At 55.8% G+C, this 17,418-nt stretch overlaps 1 protein-coding gene across 4 annotated transcripts in view; it reads right to left on the reverse strand.

Moving 5' to 3' along the window:
* ARHGAP26 (Rho GTPase activating protein 26) overlaps positions 1-17,418 on the reverse strand; it is a 132,078-nt gene that overhangs the window by 33,805 nt on the left and 80,855 nt on the right. For all 4 annotated transcript variants that reach the window (XM_040573146.1, XM_040573147.1, XM_040573149.1 and 1 more), the window contains exons 18-19: positions 9,082-9,241; positions 1,270-1,408 (exon numbers count right to left, since the gene is read on the reverse strand). In XM_040573146.1, the coding sequence (XP_040429080.1) occupies positions 1,270-1,408; positions 9,082-9,241 (299 nt within the window). The remainder of the gene's footprint in view (positions 1-1,269; positions 1,409-9,081; positions 9,242-17,418) is intronic.

Consider the following 17,418-nt stretch of genomic DNA (forward strand, 5'->3'; position numbering starts at 1 on the left):
ACCGCCTTTCAGACCGTGAGCAGCTGTGGCCAGGAGCAGGAAGAACTGTGCTGTTTGGGAGCCCCAAAAGCAGGGCTCTTTCTGTGTCCCAGCTCTGGACGGGGGCAGCGTCTGCTGCTTCTCCTCGGCTGCCCTGGCTCCAGCTGCTGCCCCAGCCCTCGTGCTTCAGCCCACAAACACAGGAGACTACAGACCGTCAGGAGGAAAGCTGAGAAAATATTGCTTCTCATGAGGGTAAATAGCTACAGAAATAAATAAACGAACTCGGTTCCTCTTCCAGGCAAGCTGAGGACAGTACACGAAGGACCTGGCAGCCAGGTGACTCCAGCACCTACCAAACATCTGCTGAGTTATCAGCAAATAAACTAATTAGGCTGAAATTTTCCAAAAGCAGATGCTGATATTCAGGGTTCCACTGACAGCTGTGGTACACACTATTTCCAGCGTACACGACGGTACCACCACCGCTTCCTAAATCCACACGTGTTGTTATGACATCCTCCAAAATGGGAGCGCGTGGACCTTAATGGGAACTCAATCAGAGGCAGGGAAGCCCCAATGTTTGGAGAGTCAGAAAAGCAAACAGCAGCCTCTCTGCTACGTTGCAGTTTTCAGCGAGGGGGCGAGGGGCTCACGCCAGCCTCGTGCTGCTCACTCACCGCCCAGGTGAGCCCCGGGCAGTGCCCGCTGCCAGCCCGGCTCCTGCCCCTGCTGCAGCATGGGGATGGCCAGGGACAGAACACCGTGAGGCAGCAGCATGCGACGGGAGGGCACGCTGACTCCTTCACCTAAGTGTCTGGAGCCAATTAGTGACAGAACTGGAAAGACAATCTCCAACATTTTTAAACCGCCGTGGTACCTAATCCGCAGAAAAACGCAGAGCCTCCTGGCTGAGCTTGTTGTGTCTGTAAAAGGAAAAGCGCCTGTGGGCGTCCAGAGAGGATCGTCTGCGGGGGGCACGGGCTCTGCCCCACACACTGCAGCGCCTCGGCAGCTGGGGACAGCGGGGACGGGGGACGTGAGGCGGGGAAGGCTCCGGGGGACGGGGCAGCAACGCTACACCGCGCCAACGCAGCCCCCGAGCCCTGCTTTCAGCCTGGGGTGCCAGGCAGTCTTTGCACTCCCTATCAACACGATAGCGCAGGAAACTGAGGCACTATCCTCTTACAGGATGCATCTTTCATCGATACCAACGCAGCTGCGTTTCGTGGCGCAGGAATTACCAGCTGGCAGTGACCGTTAGGGCAGAGGCGGCCGCGCGGCACTTACGCTTCTCGTTGGGCTGCGCCGTGTGGAAGAGGGTCAGGGGCCGCTCGCTGCACGAGGGAGGCTTCGAGTCCGTGCTCTTCTTGCGAGATAGCAGCAGCTGTGAGTTCGACGGCGGGGTCTCCGGCACAGTGTTAAATATCTGTTAAAAATAATAAACAAGTTTCCTTGGCATCGCCCGCTCGGGCAGAACAGCTCTCCACCTGCCTGGTCTGCAGCGCCCCACTGTCACACCAAGGAGCAGCATCGACAGAAGACCCACAAAACAAGTAACATTTGGGTACAATTTCTGAAATTCTACGTTTCCACCCTGTTTGCACTCTTGCAGAATTGGATTGACCCTGGTACTATGGTAGGCTTTTTAGTTTTCAAGGCTCTGCGGTGCCCTTGCAGGTGTTGGTGGGAGAGTGCCCAAGGGAGGAACAACCAGTGTGCGCCTGTCCTTGCCACAGGCTCGGCGCCCAGTGATGCAAACCAGCTTGGGAAAGTCTTCCCAGCTTCCAGCCACAGCTGTCAGAAAACTGAGTAATCACATTTTTCTCAAGGGGATGGAATTTTTAAACTGCATGAACCTAATGAGCAGCAGTTCTGTTTGTCATTGATATTTGGTTATTTATTGTTTTTCTGTAACCCCGGGCTCAGACGACATCAGTGTTCAACGCCGGTTCTTCCAAGGTCTCCCTTTGCAAGAATGTCTGAGACACCATCCTTCTGAGTCTTTTCTGGCCATGTCCGGCACCGCCAGGGGTACCCGGGGCTGCCTGGTGCTGAGCGGCACTGCTGGGGTTTGCCAAAAGGAGAACTGCTCCTGAGAGCCGCCCACTGCCCTGTGCCACGGTGGGTGCTGCCCCAGCAGGCAGCAGAGAGCTGCAAGACGCCGCTCACCAGCCAGAGCGAGCCGCTGCCAGGAGCTAATTGCTTTGTTTCGTGTAACAGCAACATAATCCTCAGGCACACATGAGTAAACCCCCCGTGCTGCTTCTCACAAATAAATGCTAAATTGCCAAGATGCTTTAGCCAAATATTGGAATGTCACATCTCTCCCAAAGAGCACGGAGAGGCAGGCACGGCCCCTTGTGTAAAAACTAACAGACTGTTCTCAGCAAATCCAACACCTCGTGGTGGAGGGCACCTCGAAAAGCGCTCCAGGCAGCCCTCCTGCTTGGGGGTGCTCGCTGCTCGAGCTCCGCGGGGGTTTGGAGCCCTGGCGCTGCGTGAGGCAGAGGAAGCAGAGAGGAGTCGCCACGCACGGCTCCTCGCAGGCCCCGAGACCGGCACCCCTAAAGCGAGCACTGGAGGCTGTACGTAGCTGGACACGCCGCAGACAGATGGACGGATTATGTAGCGCTGCGGCCGACCTTCCTCCCGGGGAAGGAGAGCCCCGCTGATCTCATTCGCACATTCCTCCCGGGCCCACGGATCACCCCGAGCACAACCAGCCCGAGCCGTGCTTTCTGCACGCAGCCCCGCTCGCTTCCACCGCGCCTGCTCTGCCGAGCCTGCCCGTGGCCGTCCCTGCCCCGTGGGAGGCCGGGCACTGGTGGCAGCCCAGGCGCCCGGGCCCGGTGCCGTTTGCTTACCAGGCTGTGCCGCCAGGCAGCTGCTGGGCTCCAGGGGCCTGGCCCCGCTGCTCGGCCCCGAGGCCGGAGCCGTTCCCTCCGTGCTGGGCAGGGTGCGGGACGCTCGGCAGCGGGCACCTCGCCCGCCTGCACCCTGCTCTCCAGGCCCAGAACGGCCACTTTCTGCTATTAAATGCTTTTCAGATTGCTTGGGAAAATGACGAAATATATAATCAAAGCAAATAAACGTGTTCATTTATGAATTGCATCTCACGGCACATTTGAAATTAAACTTCCAGGTTTTTGTTTCCTCTTTTTGGTCTTCAATCAGAGAAGGTATATCTGCATTAAAATTACAAACTCGGTGCCTAAAACCAGCCTCAGCTTATAAGGAGCTTGTGTTGCTCAAAGCAGCTGCATGAAACAGTCCAACTGAAAAGCTTCAGCATGTGATATCTTACACCCTCCAACCTACCACAACCAACTCTATTTCAGTTACAGTGCCTGACCAGCCCAAATATTCACCCTACAGACAGCCCACACCTCCCCTTGTGCCTGCAGTCGTGGAGACACGGAGACGCTGCTCCAGCAGGGCAGGGACCGGCACCCGGAGCCGTGTCCTGCGTGACACTGCCCTCACCGCCTCCCCTCCGCCGCCCTTCCCAGCGCGGGCTTTGATGTGCTCGCGCTCCACTCGAAGCGCTCGGTTTATAGCCTCCACTTCACTCACTGACGCAACTGCAATTGTAAAGGCTCGGTAAATACGCTGCTTCCTGCTACCTTATAAACTTCTTTTATTAAGCCACGAGGTCTTTTATGCCTCTTGCGCAGCAAAGATTAAAGCCCTGAGGGCTGCACCAGCCTGCTGTCCTGGGCTGGCATGGCTGGACATGGCTGGGCACTGCAGGACATGGCTGGGCACGGCTGGACATGGCTCGGCACTGCAGGACACGGTAGGACATAGTAGGACACGGCAGGACACGGCAGGACACAGTAGGACACAGCAGAAGCACCACTGCTCTGCTGCCTGGGGAGGGCAGGGCTTGGAGCGACGCCGCTCGGTGGCAGTGGCACGGCGCTGCCTCCTGACGAAGCAGGAGTGCCCCAATTTCTCCGGGATGCTTTCCAGCCCCAGATCTCCCACTGCTCCATGCCCACCCTCCCGCCTCACCTCAGAGGGGGCACGCCGGAGGCGGCAGGCCCCGCGGGCTGGCAGGGCAGGGAGGGCAGCCCCACCGCAGCCCCCCAGCGCCGCCGGGCGCGGAGGCGCAGCAGAGGCAGGGCTGTGCCAAGCGGCCCCTCGGCCACCTCGGGGCGGCACGCGGCACCCCGGCTGCATTTAACTGCTCACGATAGGGAAAAGCCAGTAAATAGCTCCATTTTAAAAAGCACCAGCGCTTATTTTGAAGGTCCATGGAGGGAGGAGTCTGAGGACTCAGAGAGCAGTAAGATAAATAGCTCGTTCTCGAAGTGACTTGGCCAGCGCTACGCGCCCGGAAACTGCGCCGGCCTCCTCGGCAGCGAAGGAAACCCCCCCCCGGCAGCCTCAAAAACTCCCGCTCCACTTCCCCCAGCCGAGGCATCGCTCGCATAAAAACTCCGCTCTTCTTCACCAGAAAGTTTGTCAGGTTTGTTTCAGTCTTTAATTTAACGAGACTCAGCGAGACGTGTTCCTCACTGTGCATACCCGTGTTATAACTCTCCCCGTCCCAGAGTCCAATTAACGGAGAGAGAGAGGCAGCTTAACGGTCAGACGGGGAGAGGAGCAGCCAGGATTCATAAATTACATTTACAGCCCTGTGCTCGCTCTGTCTGATGCAAGCGGTAACTTCGCTGCTCCACAGCCACCGAAGGGCCGGGAACCGGCAGCACCCCGAGCACCGGGAGCGGGAGGCTTTCGGAGCAGCCCCCACCTCCGAACGAAACCAGCCAAGTGCTGTTAAATCCTCTGCTCCGCGGCTGCTCCAGAGGACGAGGAATCTGCCCGCTGACCTCATTATCTGGAGCTGGTTATAAACGACAGCTTCGCAGTGCTGATGACGGCTCCCGAGGAAGCAGTCCCCAGGCACACGCGGGGTCAGCGCGCTGCGGAGGACTTCGGGTGCTGGGCACCCGCCACCCTGATCTCTGTGAGATGGAGAAGCGCCATGCCCGCTTATTACGAAGAAGCTGAAAAAGGGGCAGGCTGGGTTTCCTTCCCAGGTCAGAGCACGATACCAGAGCACACAGACGCAGCCCCCAGCCCCTGCTCCGGCCGGTGGCACCGACTCGCTCCAGGAGCTGGCAGAGCCGGGAGCTGCCGCGGCGCTCAAAACGGAGGTGGGATGAACTTCATTCGAGGGCAACTCAAACTGCGGCCAACAGCATCGCTAAAAATTGTTGCTAATTAGAGAAAGAATAAAATAAAGATGAGGTGCTGAGGGCTTTGACTTTGGTATTAATTCTTACCACTTAGTAAGGCTAGCGTTTGGGTCTGTGCAAGTCCCTGCAAAGGCTGGTCTCTCATTTGTCATCACTACCGTGTGCAGAAACAATTCAGCTGGTGAATCTTTTGTCTGAAGGGAACATCATCAAGACAGTATAGCGATGTCTTAATTTTGTACCACTTCAGAACAATGGCCTTTTCCGGAGAGCTATACAAATAAAAGCTTTGGAAAATAAAATGGATGGACAGCCACAATTTTCAGAAAATTAAATGCCACCAGATGTAATATTTCAATATTGCTTTCTGCTATCATTTAATTTTTAAGTCAATTTATTGGTATTTTAGAAATATAGTGGTAAATAGCACTCTCTTCAGTAACTAATAATACACAGCATCCTTATTTTTTTTAGAAGATACACTCTTGGTTTGCTTGTCATGGCAACATCCGGAGCCATAGGAGAAAAATCATTTCATCCATTTAAAAATATACCATCAGTGTGTATTTTATATCACCCTATGCTAGCGTGCTGTACTCACACACAGAGAAAAGGCTGACAATCGCTGACGGAGACACCTTGCTAAGGAACAACTCCAGGCTTTGTCCATTTGCTGGGTGGTGCGGGGCAGGCGAGCACCGGGCACGTTTGCTCTGGTTCAGCTTTTCCAGGGTTCCCATTTGCTCTGTTGCAGCATCTGGCATGCAAATGGTGCGGCCGCTAGGATATTTTGTCCCCCCCTCAAGCCCTGACTCTACACCATCCCAACACTATTCCACACTTCCAGCAGCTCTGGTGTCAGTACAGCCCCTGGGAAATAACCCGAAGTGCAACAGTTCCCACTGACAGCTGCAATTATAAAGATAAACGCAAGGCCTGCGATAACTTCATGCGCAGAGACCTTCTCAAGGAGAACACGTCTGAGAAGCCCTACAAACAGTCTGGGTTTATTGGTGCCATTGCGAGCCTAACGAAAAAGTTGGATCCAAGACCTGGAAACCTGTAAAATCCCCAGAAACGATTCAACTTTTTGGATTACACACAGAGCTTAACGGCCTGTGTCAGAGGCTCTGGCAACCCAGAGCAAGCCATAATTTCCCAGTCGTTCCGGGAAGCCTCACAAAGACACCGTTTCGCTGATTACGATTCCAAACTGCGCCTCGCTCCCGAGACGCACCGAGACACCAGCCGGGGGCACGGTGCGGGCAGCACCAGCTCTCGTTAACAGCACTGACATGGGACCATCGCTGCCACGTCCGGCACCGCCCGCCTCTGCTACTCCTGCGCCTTTGAGACGGATGGTATTCCCCATGGATAACCCCAGGGGGAGGTGAGCTAAATGTGGGGTTACTGCAGATGCACCGCAGTGAGCAGAGCAGGGCGACTGCCTCCCCTGAGACCTTCCCCACGGCCCCAGCGATCAGATAAGCCTGCTGGAGGGGCTGTAAACAAGCTGCCAGCAGTTACTCAGACCAAGCGATGTCACCACCAAGCTTGTTTTTTTTTTTTTTCTTCTCTTTTTTTTTGGTTACACAATGACGACAGTAATTTTAACAGGAGAGGCATCCCACTTACCTGAGGGAAATATAATGTAATACCAGACGGTTGCTGATTGCCAGGAACCATTCAAATCAATTACATTTTCCCTGCGAATGCACTTAATCATAAACAGTGCCTGTGAGTCACCAGTGTAAAACAATATAAAGCACCAGCAGCACCAGCACAGAGGACTTGCATATTGCTAATCACCTACAGCAGCTCCTGGGGGGAAGCTTCAGTGAGTTCCAATCAATTCAAATTAAGGAATACACTGAAACGAAACAGTCCTAAAGAGGGAGCCGAACCAGCACCGACACTGAATTTAAAAGAGATTTTCCTCCCAGTAGTTGCCTCTTGCTGTCTCCCTTCTTCTTGGGATCATTTCCCAAGAGCCCTCGAGAAATGAGGACAGGGGTCCACAGACATTCTGCACGCAGCATCCTGGTGCCAAGGGGTACCTGTGCCGCTGTGCAGGCGGTGTGGGCAGTGCAGGCAGGGCACCATCCTGCACCACCAGCACCCGCTGCACGGGAGCAGCCGGGGTGCACAGACAGCACGCGCCGCATTCGCCCCCCCGCAGTTCAGTGGCGACGAAAGCGCGTAACCGAGCCGCAGCTTCCCCCTCCCGCTGGTGCCGTAAATTACTCCTAAGGCAGGGTAATCGTGGCAGCGCTCGGGAACCCTGCGACATCAGGTGTAATCCTGCTGCTGAGCGGAGATGAGCACTGCAGCCCACACAGACACGACCATTGCAGAAATCTGTCATCGATTCCTGCAGATGCCAACTGATGGCAGGAGACGGTTCAGGAGACTCGGTTCAGGCAGAACAAGGATCAATGGCTGCCGACCTGTCCCTCTAGGGACCCCCAGAGCTCAGCGAGGAACAGGGCCACAAGCGCCCTGGCTGCGATGCCGCGCTGCTCGGGATGCTGGGCACGGCGGCGAGGTTTCCCTGGGCCACTGCAGGGCCATCACGGAAGGACAGAGACGGCCACCGAGGGCCAGCACGAGGTTTTGTGCCAGGTTTGTGCCTTGCCCACAACCCCAGGTTCGTTGCTGCTGCTCGCGCGCCCCTCTGCGTGGCAGCTCCTAATTAAGCAATCGCTGCCATTACCCCCCACGCAGAGGAGAAAAAAATAGCTCCTCTGTGCTAAATAAATACCATGGTGCTTATCTGCTCAGGGAGGCAGTTTCTCTGAGGACACACAAACCGCAGACAGTCTCCCCATATATCCATCCATCCCCACTGGGCAAGCATTTGCTGCCCCTCAGCAGACCCACGCAGGCACACCCCAGGACTGACACCCACACCGCACGTACTGGGGACTCAGCCTTGAATCTCAGGTGTGAAATTGTGGGCCAAACTTCAGAGAGAGCCCAGAGCCCTGGGCACCTCGCAGCACTGAGAACCAGATCCTGCAATCCTGCATCCTGCAGCTCCCCAGCCCACGCCGCTCTCACACCATGGGCACCCAGCGGCACTGCGCAGGAAAGCGTGGCAAGGCGTCCCCTTTGGCCAGGGCACCCGGAGAACACGGTGTCTCTCGTGATGCACTGCGCTGCCTCCGGGCAGCCCAACGTGCCTCACCCCACCAGCCCGCGTACGTGTGGGCACGCTGCTCGCAACCTGCAAGCAATGCTCGAGTTCAGTGTCGGCAAACAAAAGACCCAGGCCGGAGCTGCAATGCTGCCTGGCAGTGGTGCCCCCACTCCCCTCGGCAAGTCTCACGCTATTTTTCAGCCAGAATGCACAAATCAGTACCGTCTCCAACCCAAACCAGACAAAAGATCATAAAAGGAGAACTGTTTGAGTTCAGAAGAACATGGACTTTTTTTAGAGCTGCCATTTGCAGCATCACATAGCCTTCCACGGGCAGTCAACAGGCTTCTGCACCATGCTGAGGGTGGCCAGCTCCCGGGGGGGGGACAGTGAGCTCCCCGAGGGACAGCCAGCACCCCAGGGGGGCAGCCCGCTCCCCGGGGAGGCACAGGAGCCCCCCAGCTGCAGCCCAGGCCACTGCGGCACTTGGCTCCACTGGCAGACCCAAGCAACAGGTGGGAGCATCCCTGCAACCACAGACACAGCCGCATCGCAACGCAGGGACCGACCCTGCGGATAAAGCCAGTACTTGAACAAACACAGATTTAGTCAGAAAAGCAGGAACCAAGCCTAGCCCTTCGTGGCTGCCGGCCACGGAGAGCAAGGAGGGCCCCGGGAAAGTGGGCTGCAGCTTGCGCAGAGACAGATTTGTTTTCAGAAATGAACTGCACTGAAAGAAGCACGTAAAGCCGTTACCTTCTCATGGTTTTCTATTAGAATTTCAATCACAATGTTCTGAAACTTGATGTCCATAATGGCAGCGACTGTTTCCTCTTGGGGTCGAAGCAGAGTTGGCCCAAACACCACACCCAGATTAGCAACAGTCATCAGGTTCTGCTTGTGGTTATTTGCAACTCTGCAAAACAAAAGCAATACAAAAAGTGGGTGATAGGAATAACCAGAATGGAAACCCCCTCCCCGCCTCATGGCTGGCACCAACCTTACAACTCTGTTTACGTTTCTGACACTCCTGGTGAGCTCCTTGAAGGCCCAGCCATGTGGAAAAGTACAGTGTTAACTGTTGTGTTACTGGAGGCCCTGCAGCCTCAGGAATTGACTAATCCCATAAAACCCCAACGCTACCCTGGCCACCGAGTCTCATGTTGCAAACCACTCCCAGGAAAACATCTTGAATCATTAATGCTTGAAACCCTTCTAAAAACAAATTGTTGGACCTCTGACACACGCTGCTCTCCAGCTGAACGAGTGACCTAATATGTTCCAAAATCCAATTCCTTCTCACCCATTTCAGCGTTTGCCTTCCCCAGAGGTCAGCCCCACGCAGCCCGAGCAGAGCGGGCTGCGGAGCGGAGCCCTCGCATCACCAGCGGGCGCGCGCCCGTCCCCGCCCCAGCCAGGAATCCGCCGGCCGGGGACCCGCGGACACTCGAGCCTTCCTCCCTGTCATCCCTATTTTTATCTCCGCGAGTATCGCGGCCCGCGGGAGCGGAGCAGTTCAGCACAACGAAGCAGCTCACGCAGGACCCGGCACCCCGCCGATGGGCGCTTTGGGGGGCCCCTGGGCGCAGCTCCGGGCTGGCCGCTGCTCTTGGCGCTGCGAAGCATCAGCAGCACGGCTCAGCCCCGGGAGCGCAGGCTGCCTGCGAGGCGCCGCGGGGAGCAAACCGACCACATCCCCCCGCGAGCAGCGGGGAGCCCGGGTGCACGGCTGCCCTTCGGCAGGAGCCCCAGCCTCCTCGCCTGGCACCGCGGGCCCTGGCTGAGCCGTGCGCCCGAGCCTCGCCGCGGCACGTCGCGCACCGACACGTGCGAGTGACACAGCGAGGACTTGCGGTGGGAGCCCTGCAGCCCTATCTTCGCAAGTCTTTTTTGTGGTTTTCTCCTGACCTCTTCAACCAGGAAACTTGGTGACTTCAGGCTGCGCTGACACACAACTTTAGCTTACATGTTTCTGTGAGCGCCTTTTCCCCGTAGTCTTTCTGTCCCGTTTTCCCTGGAAACACGCGCTAGGCTAGCACATCGTGAGCGTGAGATTCTCGGATCTTGCTGGATCGTCCCAAGATGTTACTGCCATGAGCCTTCATTACTGATCGCAGAGCCAAGATGATAGTGCTCATTTGTGTGCGGGCGTAGCTTATTTCAGCACAGCGTAAACTAGGGCTGACTTAAAAGAAAATCGGCTTTCCTCCTTTTCCATCCAAGTCCCACTTGAGTCCGTGAAGAACTCTTCATTCCTCACCCCCAAACGAGGCTCCTCGGGCGGCAGAAGAGGACCTTGTCACCAAGGGATGCTCGGGGTCGGCAGAGCAGCCCCAGCTCCAGCCCTGTGCTCTGTGCAGGCGAGAAGCCTCACCCCGCTGCGTGCTACGTCCCTGGAGACCCCGCAGAGGGGTCACCTCCACCAGCACGCCGAGCACGTCCTGGGCTGGGCTTACAATCTCCAAGGTGCAGAAGCCCCGGTGAAAGTCCCCGGGGTGCGTTGTAGAACCTCCCTCTTACCCGTAACCTCCCCCAGTGTCAGGAAGCCCTGAATATTTTATCACCAGCGTCTGAGAAATCTCCTCTGTCAGTAAACCGCGGCGCTGCGGGGATGGGCTGCCCCGGCGGGAGGCTCCGGTTACCGACGCGCTGCTCTTCCCATCGCCATTTGGTGAGCGAGGGCACGCCAAAGCCGCACGCACTGCAACGCTCACACCACCTCCCCTCGCCGAGGGAGCCTCTCCTCACCGACAAAACCAGCAGAACGGAAGCAAATCTGCCCTAGGAAGTCAAAACCTTGGGGAGCGGCGAGAAAGGCGGAACTCTAACAGGGGAAAAACTCTTACTTAGGAAAAAACTTGCTTACCTACAGGAAAAAAACACCTACGTACAGAGGGATGTAACTTTCTTTCCCTATGGCTGTCTCCCCAGGAGAAGCGCCTACCTCGGCAGTGCCCCGCCCGGGCCCTCGTGTCCCCCTGCCCACGTCCCCAGGGACACTCGCTCCCTGTCCCGCACCCGGGGCTCCCGCAGCCCCGCGGGGCATCCCGCAGGAGCCGCCCCTCCGCTCGCTCCGACGCCCGCAACGCGCGGCACAAGCAACCGGCGCGAGCCCCCCGCACGCTGCATCCCCCGCGCTGTGTCACGCAGCTCCAGCTCCACGTTTGAACACGAAATCAGCATTGGGCTACAGGTCTCAGCGCTGTCGAGATAAATCGAAGTAATGTTTCCAAGCCTGCTTCCCGCCTCCGTAACGAGACATTTGCCAGTGCCAATGAAATATTTACACTGCAGCAACATCACACGTTCACATACTCCCGTTTGGATTTTGAAAAATGCAGCTGAAACCGAAATAGTCTTGAAAGTACTAATAAAATAATAATTCTAATGATCTTCTGTGGTTGCTAAAACAACGTTCATTTATAAAAAAAAAACAACTGAATTGATCTGAGTCTTATAAAATTAGGTTCCTTCATTTCTCACTACCGTTACCACGTAATACATCACTCTAATAAATTGCTTTGTCATTGACTTATTACCAGGACGCAGCTGTACACGGTCCTGTTAATTATTACAGACTAAAGTATTAATGGCTTCCCAACGAGGGCAGGGTCCCGCTGCCCCCGCGGCACACCTGGCTCTGCCCTAGCCCTGAGGAAGCCCCCCTGGCGCAGGCGCCGGCCCTCGCCCCCGTGCCTCTGCTGCCACCACACCCCTCTTTGCCATTGTGCTTTGACTCCGCAAAGGGTGAACGACATTTTGCAGCTGCATGGGTCTCGGTCCCTTCTGGAATAAATCAGGGTGGCACATGAATTTCTGCACTGTAACACGGGTACTTTTCCACTAGTAGCCTTTATAGTGCTTGGTTACTAAAGCTATGCTACAAAACATGATTCACCTTTCACATCCTTCAAATTCCGCATCCATTATCCACATGATGATTTACTATAAATTATACCTCTCCATCATCCTTTGTACTAGCAAATAATGCCCCAGTTTCTAAAGACGGGGTGTTCTCATCCCAAAGTGTCCCTAATGCTGGTGCTTTTCACAGATGCTTTTCTGCAGGCATCGTTAGTTCCACTCCGGAGCTGCCCTTCAGAAGGTTTCCAAGTATTTCCTGTATTTTCCTTTTAACCTGCTGCTTCTTCCTGGCCCTCAGTGCACTCTGAAATCAATTGCACTAACAGCAATTTAGATGGGTCCGTTTTCAGTTCCCTCCCCATCCACGCTTTGCAGAAGTCACCTCCAGCACAGATGGGAGGTGGGAACCCAGAACAACCTCTCAAGCAGCGCTCGGTGCTTGCAACGCGCCGGGATATCGACTGCCTGCTGGATGTTGGATGCGGGGCTGCTTCTCCTCCCCTCAGCACGCCATGCCATTGCAAGCACCCAGCACACGCAGCCGGAGCCGGGAGCCGTGGGCTCGCACCGCTGCTGCAGCCCCCCGGCAGCGCGGGTCTCCTGCGCCCGTGGAAGGCCGCTCGCTTTGCATTCACTTGCAGAAAAACAACGGAGAAGGGGAGCAGAGTAAATCCACGTTGTCTGCTAAATTAGATTACGCCTGGGTTGCTTGGATACTGTATAATCACCGGCATGACCAAACATAATTTAATACAGAGTAATTGGTAGTCAGGCTTCAGTGCAGAGAAAGCTTACAGGAACAGTAAATATTTCTTTGTTGCGCCGGCTGGAAATCAGCAGCAGATAGCAGAGGACAAGCGCACCGCAGCCGAGCCACAGCGAGCGGTGGGGAATGCCGTCCTCGCCCTCTTTGCTTTCACAGACGTCAATGATTTCAGTTTCTCCAGCCTGGCCAACACCTCCCATTTACTCCTAGGGAAATCCAATTAAAGGACTCGTTCGCCTCCCCAGCGACCCGCAAGGAGCCCCTACTGCGGGGGCAGCCCCCACGGCGCCCAGCCCGCACCGCAGCCAACGCCGCGCGCAGAGCGAGGCGACAAACAACGCTCCCACTTCACCTCCTGAGCCGTGAACTGGCGTCAGCGGTGCTGCCTAATGCTGGTGGACACGGTTCGGCCAGGACACGACGTTACCTCCATCAGTGCGGTCCTGTGTGTCCCGCAGGCCGGGGCTGGCCTCGCGCAGCCTCGGGGGCACCAGCAGGCAGCCCGGCCCCAGCAGCGCCGTCCTCGAGGGACGCCGTGCCCCCGTACCTGGCACCGCTCGGCACAGAGCTCCTGCCCTCCGTGGCTGGAATTATTTTGGGCACGCATTTTATATAAAATGTATACATGCCTCAGCCAAAGAGTGCTATTATTAGTTCGAATATCTTCCCCGATTCAGAGAAAAATCTCTGAGAAAACAAACATCTGAAAGGGAACAAAGGCTAAGTCCTAAGTGTTTCTATTTCCATGCCTGGGACAAACCTTTGAAAACAAAGTGCTTGTTACGGCTGGCCTAGCGAGACCTTATAGGATGGAAAATAAAGCAGCTAGTTCATATTGCTGCAGGTCAAAATATATTTTGTCTCTGCCACCACCAGTAAAGCTAACACGAAAACCCAGTCATGCAGAGGATTAGCAATCCTACAATTATTTAGGCTGCTATAGGCAGTTTGTTACAAATTAAACGTGTGCATTTGACGCTGGAGACGAATTAAAGACAAAAAGCCCCGAGAACATAGACAGCACACTGGGTGACAGCGGCACCTCTGGATTTAGCAGCAATTTGGGGGTGAGTAACTCAATAACTGCGCGAGCTGCACTAAACCACGCAGGCGAGACGCAGCCAAGGCAGAAGCTGTTCCCACCGAGGCTGCCTCGCAAGGAAAACCCTGCCTGGGCAGGCGTGCGGCTGCGGGGCTTGGGGAGAGGTGCGGAGGCGGCGGGGGGCTCGCGGGCAGCTCCATTTCCGTGAAGCCTCGCAGGCAGCGTCCCACCCACCGCGGCTGCCCCCGTCTCCATCAGCCTCGCTGGGGTCGCGCACGCTCCCGGACAGACGGCAGGGCTGCTAGAGCCCGCAGTCGGCGGTGTTTATCGGATAAGATCTAATGAGTTCTGGGAAATGTTCCTGGGTGCATTCGAGTCCCCCCTGCGCATTACCGAGCTTAATTGGGCTGCAGCTGATGAGCGTGTAGGTGTAGGGGCGAGGGGCCGGGCCGGCTGCCACGCCAGCGGCCGGATCCGGGGAGCAGCACCGCAGGAACCGGCGCGGGTGCTGAGCTACGGCACAACGGCTGCCAAAGCTGCTGTGTGCAGCCACCTCCCGGTGCCGGGGAGGAGGGTTATTGACGGCACCACCCGTCCGTGCTGAGGGCATCCAAAACCGGGGAAGCCCTAACGGGGAGTTTGTCACAAGTTTGCTTTTGTCAGGGAAGAAACAGCTCGAGTTTGAAAACAGCAGTAACAACGGTAACCCTGGAAGGGTTTTCAAGTCACGGAAAGGAGGTTTTTTAAAAATCAAAGCTCCCCTTCTGCAATATCAGAAACAGAGGAGACAAGAAACAGAAGTTCTTCAACAAGTACCACTGCAAACACAAATGCCACCCATAGCTCACCGTAAGAGAATCGAAATAGCACACACAAAAGGAATTATACCTGCAGAACGACCTGCCGGTGTGCCAAGTAGCTACATCGGCCAGTCCTGAATATGGGTACCCGCTCTGACCAGGTACACGTGGTGAGGGCAGGGCAGGCGGAGACCATGACCGGGGGCAGGCGGCGGTGCCAAGCACCCCGGGGGCACACACGGAGAACCACTGAGCACCACCGGTTAAGCTTCAGCTTCCAAGCCAGAGTGCGCACACACAGAAAGGATGTGTTTACAAACTGCATAACTGTAATTTATCCTGTCATGTTTATGAAGGCCCTGGATGTGCCTGGACTCTTCTGGGCCGCTCTTGAACGAGGGAAGCTCTACGAGGGTCGGTGGAGTTTCGAGGTGCTGGACAAGCGTGCTGGGCACCCGCTCTGCTGCCATGCGGTGCTTGCACGTCCTCAGCACGCAGCAGCAGGGACTGGAGCACGGACACAACCCCGCTGTGCAGCTCCAGCTTCCTGCAGGCTGACGAGACGTACGGCATCACAACTTGCACAGCGCTGCCGCTCAAGTGACGTGTGGACAGCCAAGTACTGAGGAATGCAAATGGAGGCCAGCAGATCCAGAAGGAGGACAGATCACCAGGGAAATACAAAACCTCCCAGCAAAGACAAGGAGAAACTTTCTGAAAGCAGTTGACAAAGCACTCAGATACAATGTTGAGAATTAAGCAGGGTTTTCAGCAAGCATCCTCACGGCTCTCAGGTTTCCCCGCTCAGCTAGGACAGGACGTGTGCCTGCACGGGTTCTGTGAGATCTGACTTGCTCCAACAAGACTCCCTTTCTCTCCCGGGTGAATCTGGCCACAGCTGGATGCCTGGGTTCACTCCCAGGGAAAAAAAAAAAAAAAGCTCATATCACACTGAACAGATGCACAGGCCAAATGTTAAATTCAGTATCGGTGAGCCTAATCAGTGTGAATACCATACATGCTGCAGCTTGCAAGTAAAACTCTTGTGGTGCTGCAACGCTCCTCCGATTCAGGCTTCTCAAACCAAGCAGCCTCGATTTCTGCGGTAAAAACTGAAGGCACCGCGAGGAGCTGCCACCCTTGCCCACGCCGTGCACGGCCCCTGTGCTCCCCCCACAAACATCACGTCTGGGGAAGAGATGGCACCAGCTGAGCGCAGTTCCCATACCCCACATCCTGACCCCAAAGCCTTTCACTTCTTCCTGTAATTTTGTGTGCGAGCACAGCCCCCATTTAGAACTTCAGTCAGTTATGCTCAGTTACCTCTTTACGATAATAGCAGCTATTTTACCCATTAGGGACAAGCACCGTGGCAGGGTTTTGGCCAGCTCCGCGGCCCCACAAGAACCATGCTGTGCTCCCGTGCCCCCAGCGCCGCCGCCTCCGCGGGCACACGGGCAGGTTTTTGGCTGAGAACAGGAATCGTTGAAGCACAGCATATCCTGAGTTGGAAGGGACCCACGACGAGCATCGAGTCATCGCAGTCAGTGCGATAAAGCACCGAAAGAGAAAGAAAATGTTAAAAAAAAGTGCAAGTGCCTCAGCCACAGTGAAGAGTACCGAAGCGGGGTTTTTACCTTCTTTCTTCCACGTGAGCAGTAGTCTGGAGCACATTCTCTTCACAACCACATGATCAGCACTGTTCTCCCAAAGCATTTTTTTTTAAATAGTCCATATGGAAATGGAATACAGAAATCTACAGCTTTGTAAAATAAATTAAAATCACGGTTAAAAACAGCGCATAAAGTGCTGAAAAAGACACCTGGATTTTGTGCACCCTGCCATGCACACGTGTGGGCTCACCCCCCAGAGCCCTTCCTATTGTCAGGGCAGCAGCTAACCATCAAATTGCAACACCCTTCCATGGAACTGCAGTAGAAGAGCACAACAGCTATTCCGTTTAATGAGACAGCCTGCAAATCCCCTGCCGCAACGGGGGGTGCCTGCGCGGGCGATGCACTGGCGCACCTTCCACCCCCCGCAGCGGGGTGAGGCAGACCAAGGGAGCGGGGTGAAGAAACGCGCTGCCAGAATGACGTGCCCCGCAGGCATGTGTGTGTACAAACAGCCCGGGGCAAGCAGGACCAGCTCCCTCAACTCAGTCCTGGTGAGCCAGGCACCACCTAGCGTGCCAGAGAATCTCCTGCGCAAACCAGCTCCTCTGCCCGTGTAGGTTTCCCTTGTGCCCCCGTTATTCTACACAAAATTTGTGATTGCATTCGTGGTTGATTTGCCGCCTCGCGGCTCCCCGGCCTATGGTCACCACGGCCGTGTGCTCCTCCAAGGACAGGCTTCACAAGCAACAGCCGATGTTTTCACAGCTACACACTTCTGAATGTAGTCACAAGAAGCACGAAGCGCAGCTGGATGCGCGGTTCGGTCACTCCAAGGCAGACGGGGAAGCTCCAGGCTGGGCTGGGGATCGCTTCCCGCACCCCTGGAAAACTGCAGCTCAAAGACACTTGGTGCTGGTGGCTTTTTTTGCCTTCCTTCTGTCGGAGAACGATTGACTAGAAGTGTATACAACTGCACGTCACTCGGGCCTGCGTCTGTTCCCCAGA

This window comes from Cygnus olor, chromosome 14, assembly GCF_009769625.2.
Source record: "Cygnus olor isolate bCygOlo1 chromosome 14, bCygOlo1.pri.v2, whole genome shotgun sequence".
Lineage (NCBI taxonomy): Eukaryota > Metazoa > Chordata > Aves > Anseriformes > Anatidae > Cygnus > Cygnus olor.